Genomic DNA, 16,543 nt, shown 5'->3' with positions numbered 1-16,543 from the left:
AGACGTTTCCAAGGCTTAGTGCTATGTCCTACACTGTTTCTTCTGCATATAAATGAAATGTTGGACTATGCAGGTGAAACTACTAGAAGCACAGAATTCATGCAGGTCTCTTGGTTTCCGAAGAGTAGTTTGATCTGGTTTGATCTGATCCTGCAAGTCTCGCCACAAACTTGGATACAACTCTCATCAGCTGGATTTCTTACCGTGCTTCGAAGACGATATGGGTATTTAAAAGAATCGCTATATTAATATTATCTGGCAACAGCGTCGGCCTCTATCGTCTCGCTTTTTCGTTTCATCGAGTCTCAAATCACGATTCTAAAGAAGTTTCACTTCAAAACAACTAAACTATATTTATTCATTCACCTTGCTCTTTGCAGCTTGTCAAACGTATCCAGGCCATCGAAGGGTTCTTTGGGAGGCTTCTCAATTTCTTCCCGTGGGATTCCCGGTAGCTGTGTGATGAAAAAAGTTTTAAATTTATTCAAATTCATATACCGAGGTATGAGGACCTGAGAAAGACGGACGCAAGAGACTCAGTGGTTTTCTTTTTTTAATTAAATTTCGTCATAATATAAAATCGTTCAATAAAACGTATTATTAAATAGCCTGAGGGTGGTCGCTCCAATCCCAATCTGTTGTATCATTAAGAAGGTTATTTAAGTTTTAGTATCCTTTGAACTCAATGCCGACTTCTTGAGCAAATGATATTTGTGCGCAAGAAATACGTATTATAAAAATAAATAATAGTGATAAATTATTTGTTTCAGGCATACGACGGCGTACTACCCATATTAATAAATACTTACCTTTGCTTTTCCCGGAGCATAAAAGAATAGGGAAGTCCCAGGCCCAAGGGTGTCGTAAAAGACGACTTAGGGCATTTACCAGTGGGAGGCTCCTTTGCACAATGGCGGTTTTTTCTGCCGTGAAGCAGTAATGTGCATAATTGTGTTTCGGTCTGAAGAGCGCCGTATTTAGGGAAATTACTGGGTAAATGAGACTTAACTGAGGCTTAAGACGAGCGCAATTGTAGTGCCGTTCAGAATTTTTGATATGGAAATAGTCATAGGATGAATATTAATATACTGTTTATTTCTAATACTTTGCCTAGCGAAGACGGTAGACTATATTTAACTGGCACAAATCACGAGCAGAAAACTCACTACAATCCGAGAAGAAAAATCTTTTTGACAACTTCATTTAAGAAATCAAATGAGATTTATTTGAAACTGACACTTATAAATGTCAAAGTTTACGTTATAGTTCATTTTACCATTTATTAACACTTCGAATAAGCTTGAGCAAATTGTAAAGAAATTACACGATTATTAAATTATTCTATACTTCCCGTTTAATTTAAAAAAAAGTTATTGTCTGTGTATGTCATTTTACTGGTTATGTACATTCGATATCAGCTTATAGATTTATATATATTTGATATCTGTAATATATTTGATATCTGTACGATTGATCTTTGATATAGTTACGGAATAATGGCCTGGTCACACTAAATGATTGCATCCTGTATATTGCAAGTAGACCCAAGTTAGATGTTGAAGATAAAATAATTCAGGAATTTTATGACAATGTCTTTGCCATTAGGTTAACAACTCAACTCATGAAAATGTGACGTAAAACTAAGTGAAATTACTGGACAAATGAGACTTGACAACTTATGGCTCAAGGTGACGAGCGCAGTTGTAGTGGCGCTGAGAATTTTTGGGTTTTTATATAATCCTGAGCGGCACTGCATTGTAATGGGCAGGGCGTATCAATTACCATCAGCTGAACGTCCTGCACGTCCCTTATTTTCATAAAAAAAGTGGCAATTGTTGGCAAAAATATTTTTGCCATTAAAATTAGGTAAGGCGTTATATTTTCATTAATCACTTTAAATAATAGAAGCCTCTAGCACCTTCATGAAGAGGAACACAGCTTGTATCCATGACAGAAGATAGACAGGAAGTATCGCGCCATCTTGTTCAACCAGAGCTACTTTCATTGCGACATCCTCCATCTGTGTTCGTAAATAATAATATTGACACTCTTTCACACAAATTATCTTGCACCCAGCTAGGCATGGGTTGTACTATGAGTGCAAGACAACGATATATTAAATACAATATACATACTTAAACATACATAATATAAACATCCATTTTCATAATATAGGTAAATGTTTGCACCTACCGGGATTCGAACCTGGGACCTCCAGCTCAGTGCTATGTGGGTCATCTACAGCCTTGTAATTATTATGACGGGTACTCACGATATACATTTTATTAATCTGGTGCCAATATTTCGATCCAATTGCATGAATCGTGGTCGCGGCGTGACTGTCATAATAATAACAATGTTAAGTTCCGCGATGATAAAAGTTTAAATGTATCTATTGTCTCTCTCATAACCAATAACCAACCAATATATATATAATGAAAATGGTCTTTTTTTGAGGCTCAATCACGCCTAATCCACTGATCGTATCGACATGAAACTACCATCATTCGATGCGAAATTTATCCTTTTTTTTCAAATTCCAACGCTCCTTCCTCTTAAAATTCGCCCAGCGAAGCGGGCGGGAACAGCTAGTTATGTATAATAACTTAATAAGACTACGTCATAAAAAACAAAGGCATTTTTATTCGTAGCACAGCTTGTGGCTGGAGTAGTTACATTATATTGCTTGGAACCGGGTACTTCGGACCTTTAAATGACCCTAATTTGGTCGACGAATGTTCTACGAGCTCTTGCTTTACCAACTCGCTCACACACACTTGCCCTATATATTTGATAAGTCATTATTTCTTCAGTCATTCGCTCCACATGTCCAAACCAAGTTTTCAAGTCTTTAATACTCATGCAAGCACCAGTGGGAGGCTCCTTTGCACCGGGTGCCGGCTAGATTATGGGTACCGTAACGGCGCCTATTGCCGTGAAGCGGTAATGTGTTTACATTACGGTGTTTCGGTCTGAAGGGCGCCGTAGCTAGTGAAATTACTGGGAAAATGAGACTTAACATCTTATGTCTCAAGGAGACGAGCGCAGTTGTAGTGCTGTTCAGAATATTTGGGTTTTTCAATAATCTTGAGCGACACTGCATTGTAATGGGCAGGGCGTATCAGTTATCATCTGCTAAACGTCGTGCTCTTTTTGTCCCTTATTTTCATATAAAAAACCCTTTGCGGCGACATGTTTGACGCGATATATCCCTTGTACCCCTTTCGTATTCAGATTTTTAATATCGAGACTGATCGCATTTGCCATAACATAGATGATATAAGCTAAAGCAGTAAAAAAACTATGTACAATAGTGTTTAGACAGTCTAAGCACTACATTTTATGTATAGCGCATTCTAAAGGTGCGTACAGACTGGTGAAACGCAACATGAAATGTAACATTCTACCTTTCGTTGCATGTTCACTGAAGCATGAACGCATACCGTGCTCATAACACGCATTCACTAGAACGGAGAACCTCACTACGAAGCCATTCAACCGCAAATGCGCCACTTTGTGTTCGTTCTAAAAACCGACAAATCACGGGTCGCTCCACGCGTACAAGACGTCCCAACCTTTCATGATACATTGCCGTGAAGTATACGGCGATATCTTTCATTGCATGATACATTTTATGTTACATTTCACAAGTCTGTACGCACCATAATGACTCTAAGGTGGTTGCAGAGACAACAACTCTAGCGACTTGAAGTGAAATGCCTTAAATGAAAAAAAATTCATTTACACACTTATTAAAGATTTTATGGCGTTCCCAGAATACTGCTTTAGTTTTCATCACAATCTGGTCAAAGGTTTTGGAACTCAAAGGAACATATTTTTATTTATAAAGATGAATTAGTATATATATATATAATAAAATATAAATATATTAAGTATTAAAGATTGCCGGAATACGTTGGATGAGGGCAGCGCAGGGCCGATTGTTGTGGAGATCTTTGGGGGGAGGATTTTTGTCTTTTTTTTTCTTTGTCCAGTAGTCTACGTCTGATGTCTTCCGACTGATGATGATGATGAAAGAGTATCGAACAAAAGCCATCATACACGTCGGTACTTCTCCTTCAGGACACTCTCGGGAATGAGTCCATCTTCCATCACCGAGGCAGGTATTGCTTTCATCACAGTCTCAACAAGCTTGTCACCATCGCCTACAGAACAAATAAAAAAAAACTGTTTTATTTGTGGTGTGAAAACTTCAGAATAACATGGGATGTGTTTTATCAAAAATAATTGAAGATCTCACTATCAAAACTCATCACCTATTCTTATCATAGTCAATATTGTTTCACAATACATTTCTGTTAAAAACTATAAGTCGACGTTGATACATTACAATTATATCTTTTTAAAATACTATTTACAATACAAATACACAACATTAATTATTATTTAGTAATGTTGTGCATACAGTGTGTTTTTTTATGACAATAAGGGACGAGAGATGTGCAAAGGTCCCACTGGTAAAGTGTGTGCATACCTTTAAGTAACAATGAATAATTGTTTTAAATGTTAAATTGTAATGTTTATAAAAGATTATCTATTTAGGAGATGAAGATCTAATAGTATCTAATGCTTTTCTAAGTAGGAAATTTAACAAATAAATTGAAATTTCTAACAAAATCTACCTTTAGCCTTCTCAATAGCTCGGAGTTCCCTTTGAACATTTACAATTTTCTCGCCCTTTTTCGTAGCAGCCAGTAAGGACGCGCCCGCTATCCATAGTTCCTGCGATCTCTTGGCTTCCCGCTCGGCCTTTAAATGAGCTGCATATAAACATCACCATGTTATTACGTAGTATATTCTTTGGTGAACGCGAGTGTAACACATTTAAATGAAACATTTATTAAAGGATTAAAACGGGTGTAACTGTGTTTTACATTAGATTTTGCGTTAAAGTTACAGTCCCCTTATAATCCTCTAAAAAAGTGTTTAATTTAAACAACGTGTATTACTTCCTTCGACTAAACCTGCAAGAAAAGCCGATTTAAGTAAATATGACACACAACCTATGAGTCAATCAGTGTCAGTCTTTAACTTTTTTTAAAAGGCTATCAAATAAGTCGTTCATTTCATGTTGAAATGTCAAATGTATACTTGAAATTTATTTTATTAAAATAAATTAATTTAACTCTCAATTTCCCAGGCCGGTGTACATACAGCACTAGTAGTACAAGTGTGTTCGACTACTCGGGTGTGGATGCGGGAATTTTCTCAAAGGCTTCCATGTCGGTCGTTGAAAATATTATTCACGACTCAAGAATGAATGTAGCAATACCATTAAGATTATCTTCAACAATCCTCAACTTAACAGACATATCAGCCAGCTCCTCGGCAAATATTCTCTTCTGTGCCGCGACCTTCTCTGCGACCATTTTATTTAGTTTCACAGTTGTCTAAAACAAAATTAATATATAAAGGTAATGTGTATCAAATTAAGATATAGCGCTGTATACCATATACAGCGCGTCCCACGGCTACGCAAATTTTTTCATGAAAATAAGGGACAAGATTAGGAAGGCGTTCAGCTGATGGTAATTGATACGCCCTACCCATGACAACGCAGTGCCTGTTCAGGATTCTTGAAAAACCCAAAAATTCTGAGCGGCAATACAATTACGCTTGTCACCTTGAGACATAAGATGTTAAGACTCATTTTCCAAGTCAATTTCACTTGCTACGGCGTCCATCAGACCGAAACAATAATGTTTACACGTTACTGCTTCACGGCAAAAATAGGAGCCGGTACCCATTATCTAGCCGGCATCCTGTGCAATGGAGCCTCCCACTGTGATCCTGATGTCAAACAATGTTAAACGTAGTAACAAAGAAATACGTCATGATTCCTTTAGGTCGCTATACACATATAAAGTGACTACAGGAATCTCTTGAGGGACTCCAGAGTGGTAGTTTTGATGAAAATCACTTTAAAAACAATTATACTAAATCAAATAAATAATATATACATTGGTTAATAGTCCTCAACTTTTTCAGAAATCAGAAGATAATTTCAGCACGCTACCTTTTATTGAATGATTCTGGCATTTACCTCTTTTTCTACTTTAATCAGATTTCTATTCAAATTTTCTTCATGTTTTTCTTTTTGCAACCTTAAGCCGTCTGCAAGGGCCTCGTCGTTTTGTTTACGTTGATCTTGATACTAGAAATCAAGATAGCGTTAAAGGTAATATTGATATTTTTTATGATAATAATAATAAATAATCCTATAATTCGGACAATTAATAATCTACTACAATACAAAACCTATTTGATTAAATGAAGTAGACATACAAGTAAGACACCATCTATTAAAATTAGTCTCTTTGCCCTTTGGCAAAGGCCTCCTCCAACCTCTTTTATAGTACTCTGTCCTTTGCTGCCCTAGTCCATAACTTTCCACCTGTCTCTCCATCCTATATTTTGCCATCCTGTATTCCTTTTTCTGATTCTTGGGCTTGTAACCTTTTTGCTACACTTATCAATTCCTCTTATAGTATATCCAGCCTATCTGCACTTTATTATTTATTTACTTTATTTATCTTTGACTTTTAATGAAACGTCTGCCACTCCTGTCACCATCCTTATCTCTGTGTTTCTTTTCCCGTTCTTTCTTTTAATGCCTATCATACTTCTCTCTATGGCACGATGACAAATCGAAAGTTTGCAACATTGAGTCTTTGGCAGCATTAACTCATGACTGGTAAAATACAGGCATGAAATAGTTTACTTTTAAGTTTTACGTTGATAATTTTATTTGTTATGTTATCTCTGCGTCACCATTTAATGCCGCTTCCGTGTGTTATGCTAGACGATGTTAGATTTAAGGTTACCCAAAAAAAACCATGCCGTAAGCAAGTACCTAGTTCTGACTATAATTTCTGTTACAAAAAAAAAAAAAAAAAAATTTATGACGTAATGTAATCTTATTAAAACTTATATAATTATTTTTGTCTCAAAAATAAATTGAAAGGTTCTATTCGAAATGACTACCTCAGGCTTTTATGTCTGGCAACGAAATTTATGGAGTAACGGATGTTCTTGAAGTTTCTTAAGTGATTTGATTCTTTAACGATAACGTCGTATGGCTTAGCACTGATCATGTCTTCTAAAATTGATTATAACTTATAGTCCAAGGGGTTCATTCAAATCTGGGCTATACAAAGGACAGTCTTCAGCTCTAATAAGCTCTGAACCGTTGACTTTCAGTCAAGCTTAGGTAGTTCTTGGAATGTGTCCATTTGCACATAATATTTGCTGTGAAAATCGTACGTTTTTTTTTTTATGGAATAGGAGGACAAACAGAATGTTTTAATTCAATAACTAAATTGTATAGTTGCAACTGTCAGTTTTCTCCGGGCCCTTCGGGCAAAAAAAGTGACCTAAAAACAATTTCTCAGTCTGTCCGGGCTCTCACTTCTCCTGGTATTGAAAATCAACATGCACAAATACTTTCTTCCCATAAGAAACATATAAAGATCTACAGCGATGATCTGGGAAGAAATATGGGGTTGATTTTTCATAAAATAAGTAACGGGCAGTCAGTAACAAATATTTGCATGCCAAGGGCAACTTATTATCAAATTATTAAACGAATTATTAGTGATACTCACTGCTCTAATACTTCTGTTATTGTAATGATTGGGAGAAGAGGTAATTTAGATAAAAAAAATTACAAAAACTGTATAGTGACTTAAATACCTTAAAAATAGAAAATCTTATATTATTCAGATTTCCATACATGCCTGATTTGCCGCAGGAAAACATAATTAGATATAATTTGAACAATATGTTAACCCTACTGTCTCATTCTAATTATTTGACATATGACAATGATAATAAATTACCTAGTAAAATACAGATAATAGACATAAATAATATAATTAATTATAAAAAATGTAATATATTGACATCTGATAGGTTACACCTATCTAATTATTATAAAAGACAGATAGCAAAATCGCTATTATATTATTTATTTTATAACACAGCCAACTATTTGGCAATCCCGTCTCCTGCTTCTTTTGAGCAGGTTAGTTGTAAGTTGATAAGCACTGCTTCTATTGAGCAGTGTGATAACTTTTTGGACTCCGCTTCTATTGAGCGGAGTAATAATTTAATAACGACTGCTTTTATTGAGCAGAGTATTAATTTAATAACCACTGCTTCTATTGAGCAGTGTACTAATTTAAGTAAAGATTTGGAATATTTTCCAAAAAAGTAAACAATAAGACAATAGGGGACTCCTCTAGCAGTGTAAAAACAAGTAATTTATCATGTACTAGAATAAGTAATAATTGTAAAATTGCAAACCTGATGCACCAAAACATGCAAGGCTTATTTGGTAAAGAACTTGAAATGGAGTTATTTATGGATCATAAAGATATACTTTTATGTTTAACAGAGCACTGGCTCAGAAAATTTGAGCTCATCTTTAACTTCAGTGGTCATCAGGTGGCAAGTGAGTTTTGCAGAGGAAAGGCTACACGTGGCGGTTCTCTTATACTTGTAAGTAAATTATTTAAATTCATAGAACGTGAAGATATTGTAGGCTTCTCTGTTGAACGTACCATTGAAATAGCCTGTGCAGAGCTTGATCACGCCATTGTTGTCAGTATATACAGACCCCCAGATGAAGTATATGAATTATTTGAAAGTGTATTGGAGGAGGTTTTACTAAAAGTATGTAAGTCGAAGAAGTATATCATGATATGTGGTGATTTTAATATTAATTTATTAGAAAAATCCACCACCAGTATTAGATTCAGATCTTTGTTCAAATCATATGATTTAACCAATATTTTCTTAGAGCCCACTAGAGTAACCGGCACCTCCAAAAGCTGTATTGATAACATATTCTCGAATTATAAACCCATTTCTCAGGCAATAATAAACAAACTGAGTTCAGACCACTTTGGCCAGTTAGCCTCTTTTAATATTGAGGTCAATAAATGTAATAAAATTAAAAAGTTTACGTTTGTTCCTGTGAATAATAGACGAATGGAGAAATATAGAGGTAATGTGCCAGTTAAACTCTCAAATTTGGATTCATTGAAATATAATATAAATCCTAATGAAATGTATGATATGCTATTTAAAATAATTAAAACAGAGTTTACTTCTATATTTACTTCAAAGACAGTCAAATCAGGTGGTCTCTTGTCATTTAATGATTGGGCAACAGCTGGCATTCATAGGAGCAGACAAAGGTTATATGAACTATATAGTGAGAGATCATCATGATACATCTTTTATAGAGTATGTTAAAAAATACTCTAAATTATTTAAAAGTGGAGCACTGGGACCCCGACAATTCGAGCTGCTCTGCGTTGCACGCGGTCAAATGGATCGAGCTGATACTGGGGTGCGCCAGACCAGAGATGACAGCAATACTCCATGTGAGGCCGGACCTGCGCTTTGTAGAGCGCTAGAATGTGGGCCGACTTGAAGTATTGCCGTGCTCTATTTATGACGCCCAGTTTCTTTGAAGCCAGTTTGGCTTTGCCCTCCAGATGGCCACAGAATTGGCAATCGCTCGAGATTTCGAGACCCAGTATTCCGATACTAGGCGAGGCTTTGAGGGAAGTGTTGTCGAAGAGCGGTGATACGACAAATGGGGTTTTTTTAGTGGTAAACGCGCAAACTTGAGTCTTCTGGGGGTTAAATGGGACAAGGTTCAATTTTCCCCATTTCGCGACCTTCTCAAGAGAGGACTCGATGGAAGACACAAGTTTCTACGTATAAATGAAATGGCACGTATAAATGAAACTATAAAATAATACTCACCCGCTGTTTGTACTGATTATCTAGTGCAGCCTTCATGTGATTATACATGTTCTTAACTTTTGCCTCTCTGTCCTTATCTGGAGGTAGCACTTCAAAAGGAGAAAACAATATTTAGTTTGGTCAATCTAGACCAAAATACTTAAATGTTCAGTAATATTGTTAAAACATAATTATTAATAAAAAGTTTAAGGTCCCCATCATTCCCGTGTATGGAACAAATTTTACTCGAGGTCAAAAGTAACAAAAAATAGTTTTATCGCGATTTTCAGCAAAATGGTAAGTTTTTTCATAAAAAAATCCCCAGACAAAAATAGCAGATCATCAGATTATCTATAAAACAAAGTACTGATACTTTTTTCCTACGACCCACCATTTCTGAGATATAACGATTCAAAAAGTTGTAAAATAACCTCTAAAAATAACCAAAGTATTAACGTCAGTACGATTTCGTAACCAATACTTACCGCGCGTGCTCATTAACATTCACAAAACATCCTTTTAACATAAAATATATACGTCATTTCTGACCAACATCTTTCATTTGACTTTCGTATTGTAGCAACAGCTCTTACATAGTCAAATTGGTCCTTCGAGCCGGATAAATGAATACGTATAAGTTTTATGAAGATAACGTTACATTATAAAAATGAATGCATTTTTATTTGTAGTTGAACTTATGTCTAGGCTAGTTACATCTGTTTAATAAGCACTTATAACATTTATACTACATTCTTAGTTAGATTCTACGGCCCGAATTTTCCTAAGCTGGATATCTGGAATCCGGCCAATCAACTGAGTACAATCCGATTCATCTCAAATCATAAGTGCGTAATCGTTGATTCTTAGAAAAATGAAAATCAGTGTACCCTCGTAGCATCACATCCTAGAGAGCCGATGATCTAAGGTAACGCAGTCAGGGTGTTTCTATCTATGAACTGTTTATTATGTACTTGATGACTTGATTGTTCACCATTTAACACTTTTCATGAAGGGTAAATCAAAGGTGATAATACACTTATTTCCCTTGTGTTATTATATACTTACTTTGATAGCCCCTTTCTACTCGGTCTGTCATATTTTCAACGGCTTCCTTCATCTGTTCTTTCAGCCGCTGCGACTAAAACAATTAGTTGTATGTGAGCCATCAACGAATGTATATTTTAACCTCAATTTGCACTTAACCTCTGATATGCCACACATGCTTGCAGAAGCTTTCTGCTCTGCTGTCTTGGCGCCGGTCACTTGAGACGCTCGCGCTGTAGCCACTTGTGCTTACAATAGTAGAGGTATCATTGTGCGGTTTATGTTACGGGTTGCTAGATAAACAAGCTTGGTTATTGTAAATAAAAAACGTGATTTATGATAGATTCGTGCTGAGATATCGCCGCTCATTCAGAGTTGTACGAGAAATTGTGACTATATTACTAAACGCGTCGAAATAAAAATACTACGATTGAATTCTTTGTCTTATTTTTTTTAGAATTGTGGACAAGTTCTAATATGATCTTATGATTTCTTATAAAAAAAAGAAATCTAACAAAAAAATATCACAAATTAAATTGTTAAAATTTATTTATGGCGGCATGATATGGCAGCATTTTTCTAAAAAGTAATAGGTTTTTAAATCATACTTCAGGACTTATAGAGCTAACATGCGGCACTAGTAAAAGTTATTCTTGTAGGTTCCATAAAATGTTGTGCGGATCGCAATGGTCCCCAAGTGAAACTAATTGGTGCCCCTGCAGTAGAGTGTAAGGTCTATTTTTGTTCCATTTTGAAGGATAGCGTAACTAGTGTAATTAATGACACTTAACATCGTATCAAAGTGACAATCGCGATTTTTTTTTATTTTCGTATAAAAAATTATATAGTTGTGAGCATAGATGATCTGACAGAACGATAATAGTATTATCATAAAACGTGACCAATTTTGATATCTCAATGTGTGCTCATAGAGCTAATGTCAAGTGTGGCTGACTGTTTACAAATCGTCAATCAAAATCGGCCACAGTAACTATAAATTCGCTTTCCTTTTCTATCTCATTCTGTCTCCGTTAGAGATGATCTTCTTTCTCGCACCCTTTGTTGGTCTACACGGTGGTATATATATATATACCACTGGGACCTCCAGGCACAGGCTCCTTTGCACCGGATGCCAGCTATATTATGGGTACAACAACGGTGCCTATTTCTGGCGTGTAGCAGTTATGTGTGAGAATTACTGTGTTTCAGTCTGAAGGGCGCCGTAGCTAGTGAAATTGCTGGGCAAATGAGACTTAACATCGTATGTGGTGACGAGCGCAATTGTGGTGCGTCTCAGTTTTTTTGGGAAAACCCACAACAATTTCAATAATCCTGAGCAGCACTGCATTGTAATCGGCAGGGCGTATCAATTACCATCAGCTGAACGTCTTTCTCGTCTTGTCCCTCATTGTCAAAAGTAAAAATTTAACTCTGTGAGTGTGAGTTGTATTAGCAGTGTCTGATCTGTGGCGAGGGCAATCTGTCCCTCTACGAACTTGCGGGGAACATAACTGAATGCAAATACTTACATATCGGTATGAATGATACAACAGTAAATCTGGATCTCCTCTCAGCTGCAGCTGATTCTCCACGTAATTAATCTCTGGATACATGGTCTGATTCTCAAACAAATATTTGTCTACCGCTTGCTCAACCTGTTTGGACGATGTAAGGTGATCAACGGAGAATAAACGTTAACTACACTAATATATCCTTTAACACTCAATAACATACTAATAACAACACACACACAATTATATAATTCAAATTCTAATAATTATATTCAAAACTAGCTGACCCGAGAGTTGTTCTGTACCTAATAAATGCAATACTGTTCTTTATGAATTTCTCAATAATATTTTGATAACATCAAGAAAATATGCTCCCTGTTGTTATAATGAAATTGTTTCACATCAGAACTGTCAAACCGTGCGTCAATAAATTATCTTATAGAAAATATGTCTAAATTGAAATACAAACTATCCTATCTCTCAAGTTGGACTGAACTGTACTTCATGAGGTAATCCCCAGGAAAATCCGTTTATTAGTTTGGGAGTTCACAGGGAACAAACATCTGTACACTGGATTTATATATATTCAAATAGAATATGTAATCATTTAGTGAATACATTTTGGTTCTGTAATGTCCATAATATTGTTATTAGTAATAAGATTTCTGTATTTTTGAACCAAATAAACCTTTTAATTATTATTAATAATATCCAAAACTACGTTAAATCGAAAAATTTATGCCTCAGATCCGAAGAGAACGACAGCAAGAAATTTTCTTTTATTATTATTTTCGTTATAATGTATGTATTTATTTATACTGCGTGAGCCAATTGCAGTGTTAAAGTAATTTATTAAAAAACAAATAATATTACTGTGTACACAAATAATAGTAAATATATACAAAATTTACGTTATATGCATTAGCTATTTGGATATTTTTATTTGGTTATTAACCTGGTTAAATGATTTGTAGAATTTATAATGGACTGTAGGTTGAGGTATTAAGTAAAGACGTGAACAAAAGGATTGATTAAAGGAGAAAGTGCACAAACCTGGAATAACACAGAGGTTGAAGATGGTTTGCTCGTGCGTAGATGAAGCTTCAATCGTCTCTTAACGGGGAACTTCACAACCGAATCACTACTACTATAATCACATACTATCACAAGTAAATGCGGGATGCCGCGAGTTCCATCAACTCGCGGTCGGCGAGTGAGTTGATTTGCCGTGCGATCAGCAAGTCTACCAGTGGAAGGCTCCTTTGCACAGAATGCCGGCTAGATTAAGGGTACCACAACGGCGCCTATTTCTGCCGTGAATCAATAATGTGTAAGCATTTCTGTGTTTCGGTATGAAGGGCGCCGTAGCTTGTGAAATTTCTGGGCAAATAAGACTTAACATCTTATGTCTCGAAGGTGACGAGCGCAGTTGTAAGCAGGGGCGGATCTACTTAAAGGCTTTTTGGGCTGCAGCCCAGGGCCCCATGGATACAGAGGGCCCCCAAGCGAACTGAAAACAATAGACGATATTGTCAATAATAAAAATTATGTAGTATTTAAAAAAATCCGATCATAAGGTTGGCTGCGATCAATCAATCCGTGTGCGCATCTATCAAACGTAAGGGGAATTCCCCGTCGCTTGTTTTCGGTCGGTGTATTCCGTGTATTGTCTATTACTGGGGACTTGTGCCAAAACTATACGTTTTCTTCTCTGCTTCGACCCATATGTGGGAACTGTTAAATCGTGAAACAAAACTAAAATTTACGTTAAAAAGTTTAAGCCAGACCAGATGGTCTTGTCACTATGATGCTGTCAGAGCTTTAAAAAGTACTTATGATGGCAGTCTGAAAATTCTCAATAGTTTCGGCGAAAATGACGATAAAAAAGTTGATTCCGGAAAAGCGGCACGAAATTTATTTAATGAACTGATGAAACTAGAAATTGCAGTTTTGATTATTTTATGGGAAGAAATTTGGGAGAGATTTAATGTATTTAATAAAAAAGTACAGATCCCTGGTTTCGACATTGCTTTGGTGAAGGCAATAATATAATTGTGTCATTAAAAGAGTTCCTGAAAACCATAAGGCAACAATCAGATCAGAAGCCAAAGGAATACGAAGAGATAGCTAAAAAATTAAGAACTAGTGTGGGAACAGACTACAGTGACATAAATAAGAGACGCATTACTTCAAAATTTTCAGATAAGTAACTCAGTAAACGGCGCAGAAAAAATTAAAAGGGACACGCTTAACGTTGCCTTGGATAAGATGATTATCGATTTAAATAACAGAAGCCAAGCCTATGAGACTTAGAGGCAAAAAATTTAAATTTTTAATGAATTTGCCAGACAAAACTAAGAACACATCTGGAAAGTGTACCTACCTAATATTATTGATTATTATCCAAATGACGAAGACGAACATTTAGTGAATGAGTGCATTCAGTTAAAATCTTACTTACTGCAGTCTAAGACAGAATCTTATACCTCTTGTAGTGACAATTTTTGGCTAGTTTATGAAAAGAAACTTGTTGATGTTTTCCCAAACTGCCATATCGACCTAAAGGTTTTTTAATGATGCCGATCACTAGCTGTGAAGCGGAGCGCTCTTTCTCCAGGATGTCGTATATAGAAAACAAATACAGGGCAACAATGTCGAACTATCAACTAAATCATTTATCAGTTCCTTCCAAAAATTGCGATTTAACAATGGACTTAAAGTGCGATGACCAAATAAAAGAATTTGCAGCAGAAAAATGCAGAAAGGTTGCTATATAATTTACTAGCGGCCCACTCCGGCTTCGCACGGGTATAAAATATATAGCCTATCTCATTCACTGAAAAAATGTGATGATTTAAGCACATAGAGATTTAGGGACGAGAAAGCGACTTTGTTTTATACTATGTAGTGATATAACATAACCATTCATAAACTGTCAATTTATTTTGCTATAAATAATTATTTAATAAATAAATAAAATATTTTGTTTTCCTATTTTCTTCCTGTACTTAACATATATAATATATACCTAAATTACTACAGAAAACAGTTTTTTGACAAAATGGCAATTGGCTGAATAATTAGGTAGGGCGCCTAAGCAGCATTAGCCCAGGGCCCCACAAATTCAAGATTCGCCACTGGTTGTAAGGAAATTCTGAGCGGCACTGCATTATAATGGGCAGGGCGTATCAATTATCATCAGCTGAACGTTCTGCTCGTCTAGTCCCTTATTTTCATTTAAAAAAAAGCAAGCGGTGCAATCCAATTCACGAATGACTTTCGTCTATTGCGGCGGCCGGAAGGTAACGGGCTGTATTAGCGTTCATGCCATCTTCGATCGGCACCAATGGAATATGAATGAATAGTAATATTAGTTAATCGGCGAGAACAATATTAATACGAGTACATATACATCCAAATCGCTAATGCTTATAACAGTCAGTTCTCGTCTGCCATCCATTTGCAAATATATCACAATCGCGGTTGGCTTCGAGAAAAGCGTTTAGAGCAGCGAGAGCCCGCGGTATAAAGTGAGGTGGTGCGAGGCCCTACTATGAGACTCGCGAACTACTATGCCTGCGTTTCGAACATTAATAATATAAAATTTAAATAGCCCGAGGGCGGTCGCTTCATTCCCAAGCTATGGTATCATTAAAAGTAATTTATGTTATAGTTGCCTTTATCATATAAAAATCTTTTGACAATTCTTTTAACATTCTATACTTAACATATTTGTTTTGAAAAATCTCTAGGATCATGTTGTAAAAGCATATACATCGCCCCACAAAAGACTTACTAACTCGACTTAACCGAGAAGTAGGGATACGAAGCTTATATTTGCTCCTGGTGTCAACATTATGACTATCACAGCTTTACAAATATGATATGATAAAATTTGGAAAATTCATAGAGGGCAACGAACCCAATTGTGATTTTGTATATCAATAGACTTACTATCTGCCAATGTGCATCTACTGCTAAGGCAGAATCATTTTCCCATTTGTATTTGATTAATGCTTCCTTTATTCTTGATTGTACATGATTCACTAAGTTTTCCGTTTTATCAACTATTTCCTTTGGAGCCTTAAATTCGCACTGTAAGTATTTGATTAAACTATCTGCAAATTAAAAGAATTGGTTATTTTTTTAAACATTGAGCTGTTGCGAGAAATATAAAATAAGGTAGAAAATGCATTGTGATTCATTTTATA

At 35.8% G+C, this 16,543-nt stretch overlaps 1 protein-coding gene across 2 annotated transcripts in view; it reads right to left on the bottom strand.

Moving 5' to 3' along the window:
• Positions 1-16,543, bottom strand: part of LOC126979713 (MICOS complex subunit Mic60-like) — a 35,286-nt gene that overhangs the window by 2,586 nt on the left and 16,157 nt on the right. Inside the window, exons 7-16 of one of the 2 annotated variants that reach the window (XM_050829186.1) lie at positions 16,287-16,450; positions 12,351-12,476; positions 10,843-10,915; positions 9,799-9,887; positions 6,065-6,175; positions 5,294-5,411; positions 4,644-4,781; positions 4,063-4,166; positions 1,919-2,020; positions 367-455 (exon numbers count right to left, since the gene is read on the bottom strand). In XM_050829186.1, the coding sequence (XP_050685143.1) occupies positions 367-455; positions 1,919-2,020; positions 4,063-4,166; positions 4,644-4,781; positions 5,294-5,411; positions 6,065-6,175; positions 9,799-9,887; positions 10,843-10,915; positions 12,351-12,476; positions 16,287-16,450 (1,114 nt within the window). The remainder of the gene's footprint in view (positions 1-366; positions 456-1,918; positions 2,021-4,062; positions 4,167-4,643; positions 4,782-5,293; positions 5,412-6,064; positions 6,176-9,798; positions 9,888-10,842; positions 10,916-12,350; positions 12,477-16,286; positions 16,451-16,543) is intronic. The other variant, XM_050829187.1, reaches the window with a different exon arrangement.

The sequence above is a fragment of the Leptidea sinapis genome, chromosome 4 (assembly GCF_905404315.1).
Source record: "Leptidea sinapis chromosome 4, ilLepSina1.1, whole genome shotgun sequence".
In the NCBI taxonomy this organism is placed as follows: domain Eukaryota; kingdom Metazoa; phylum Arthropoda; class Insecta; order Lepidoptera; family Pieridae; genus Leptidea; species Leptidea sinapis.
This window is presented reverse-complemented; position numbering and strand designations above follow the sequence as displayed.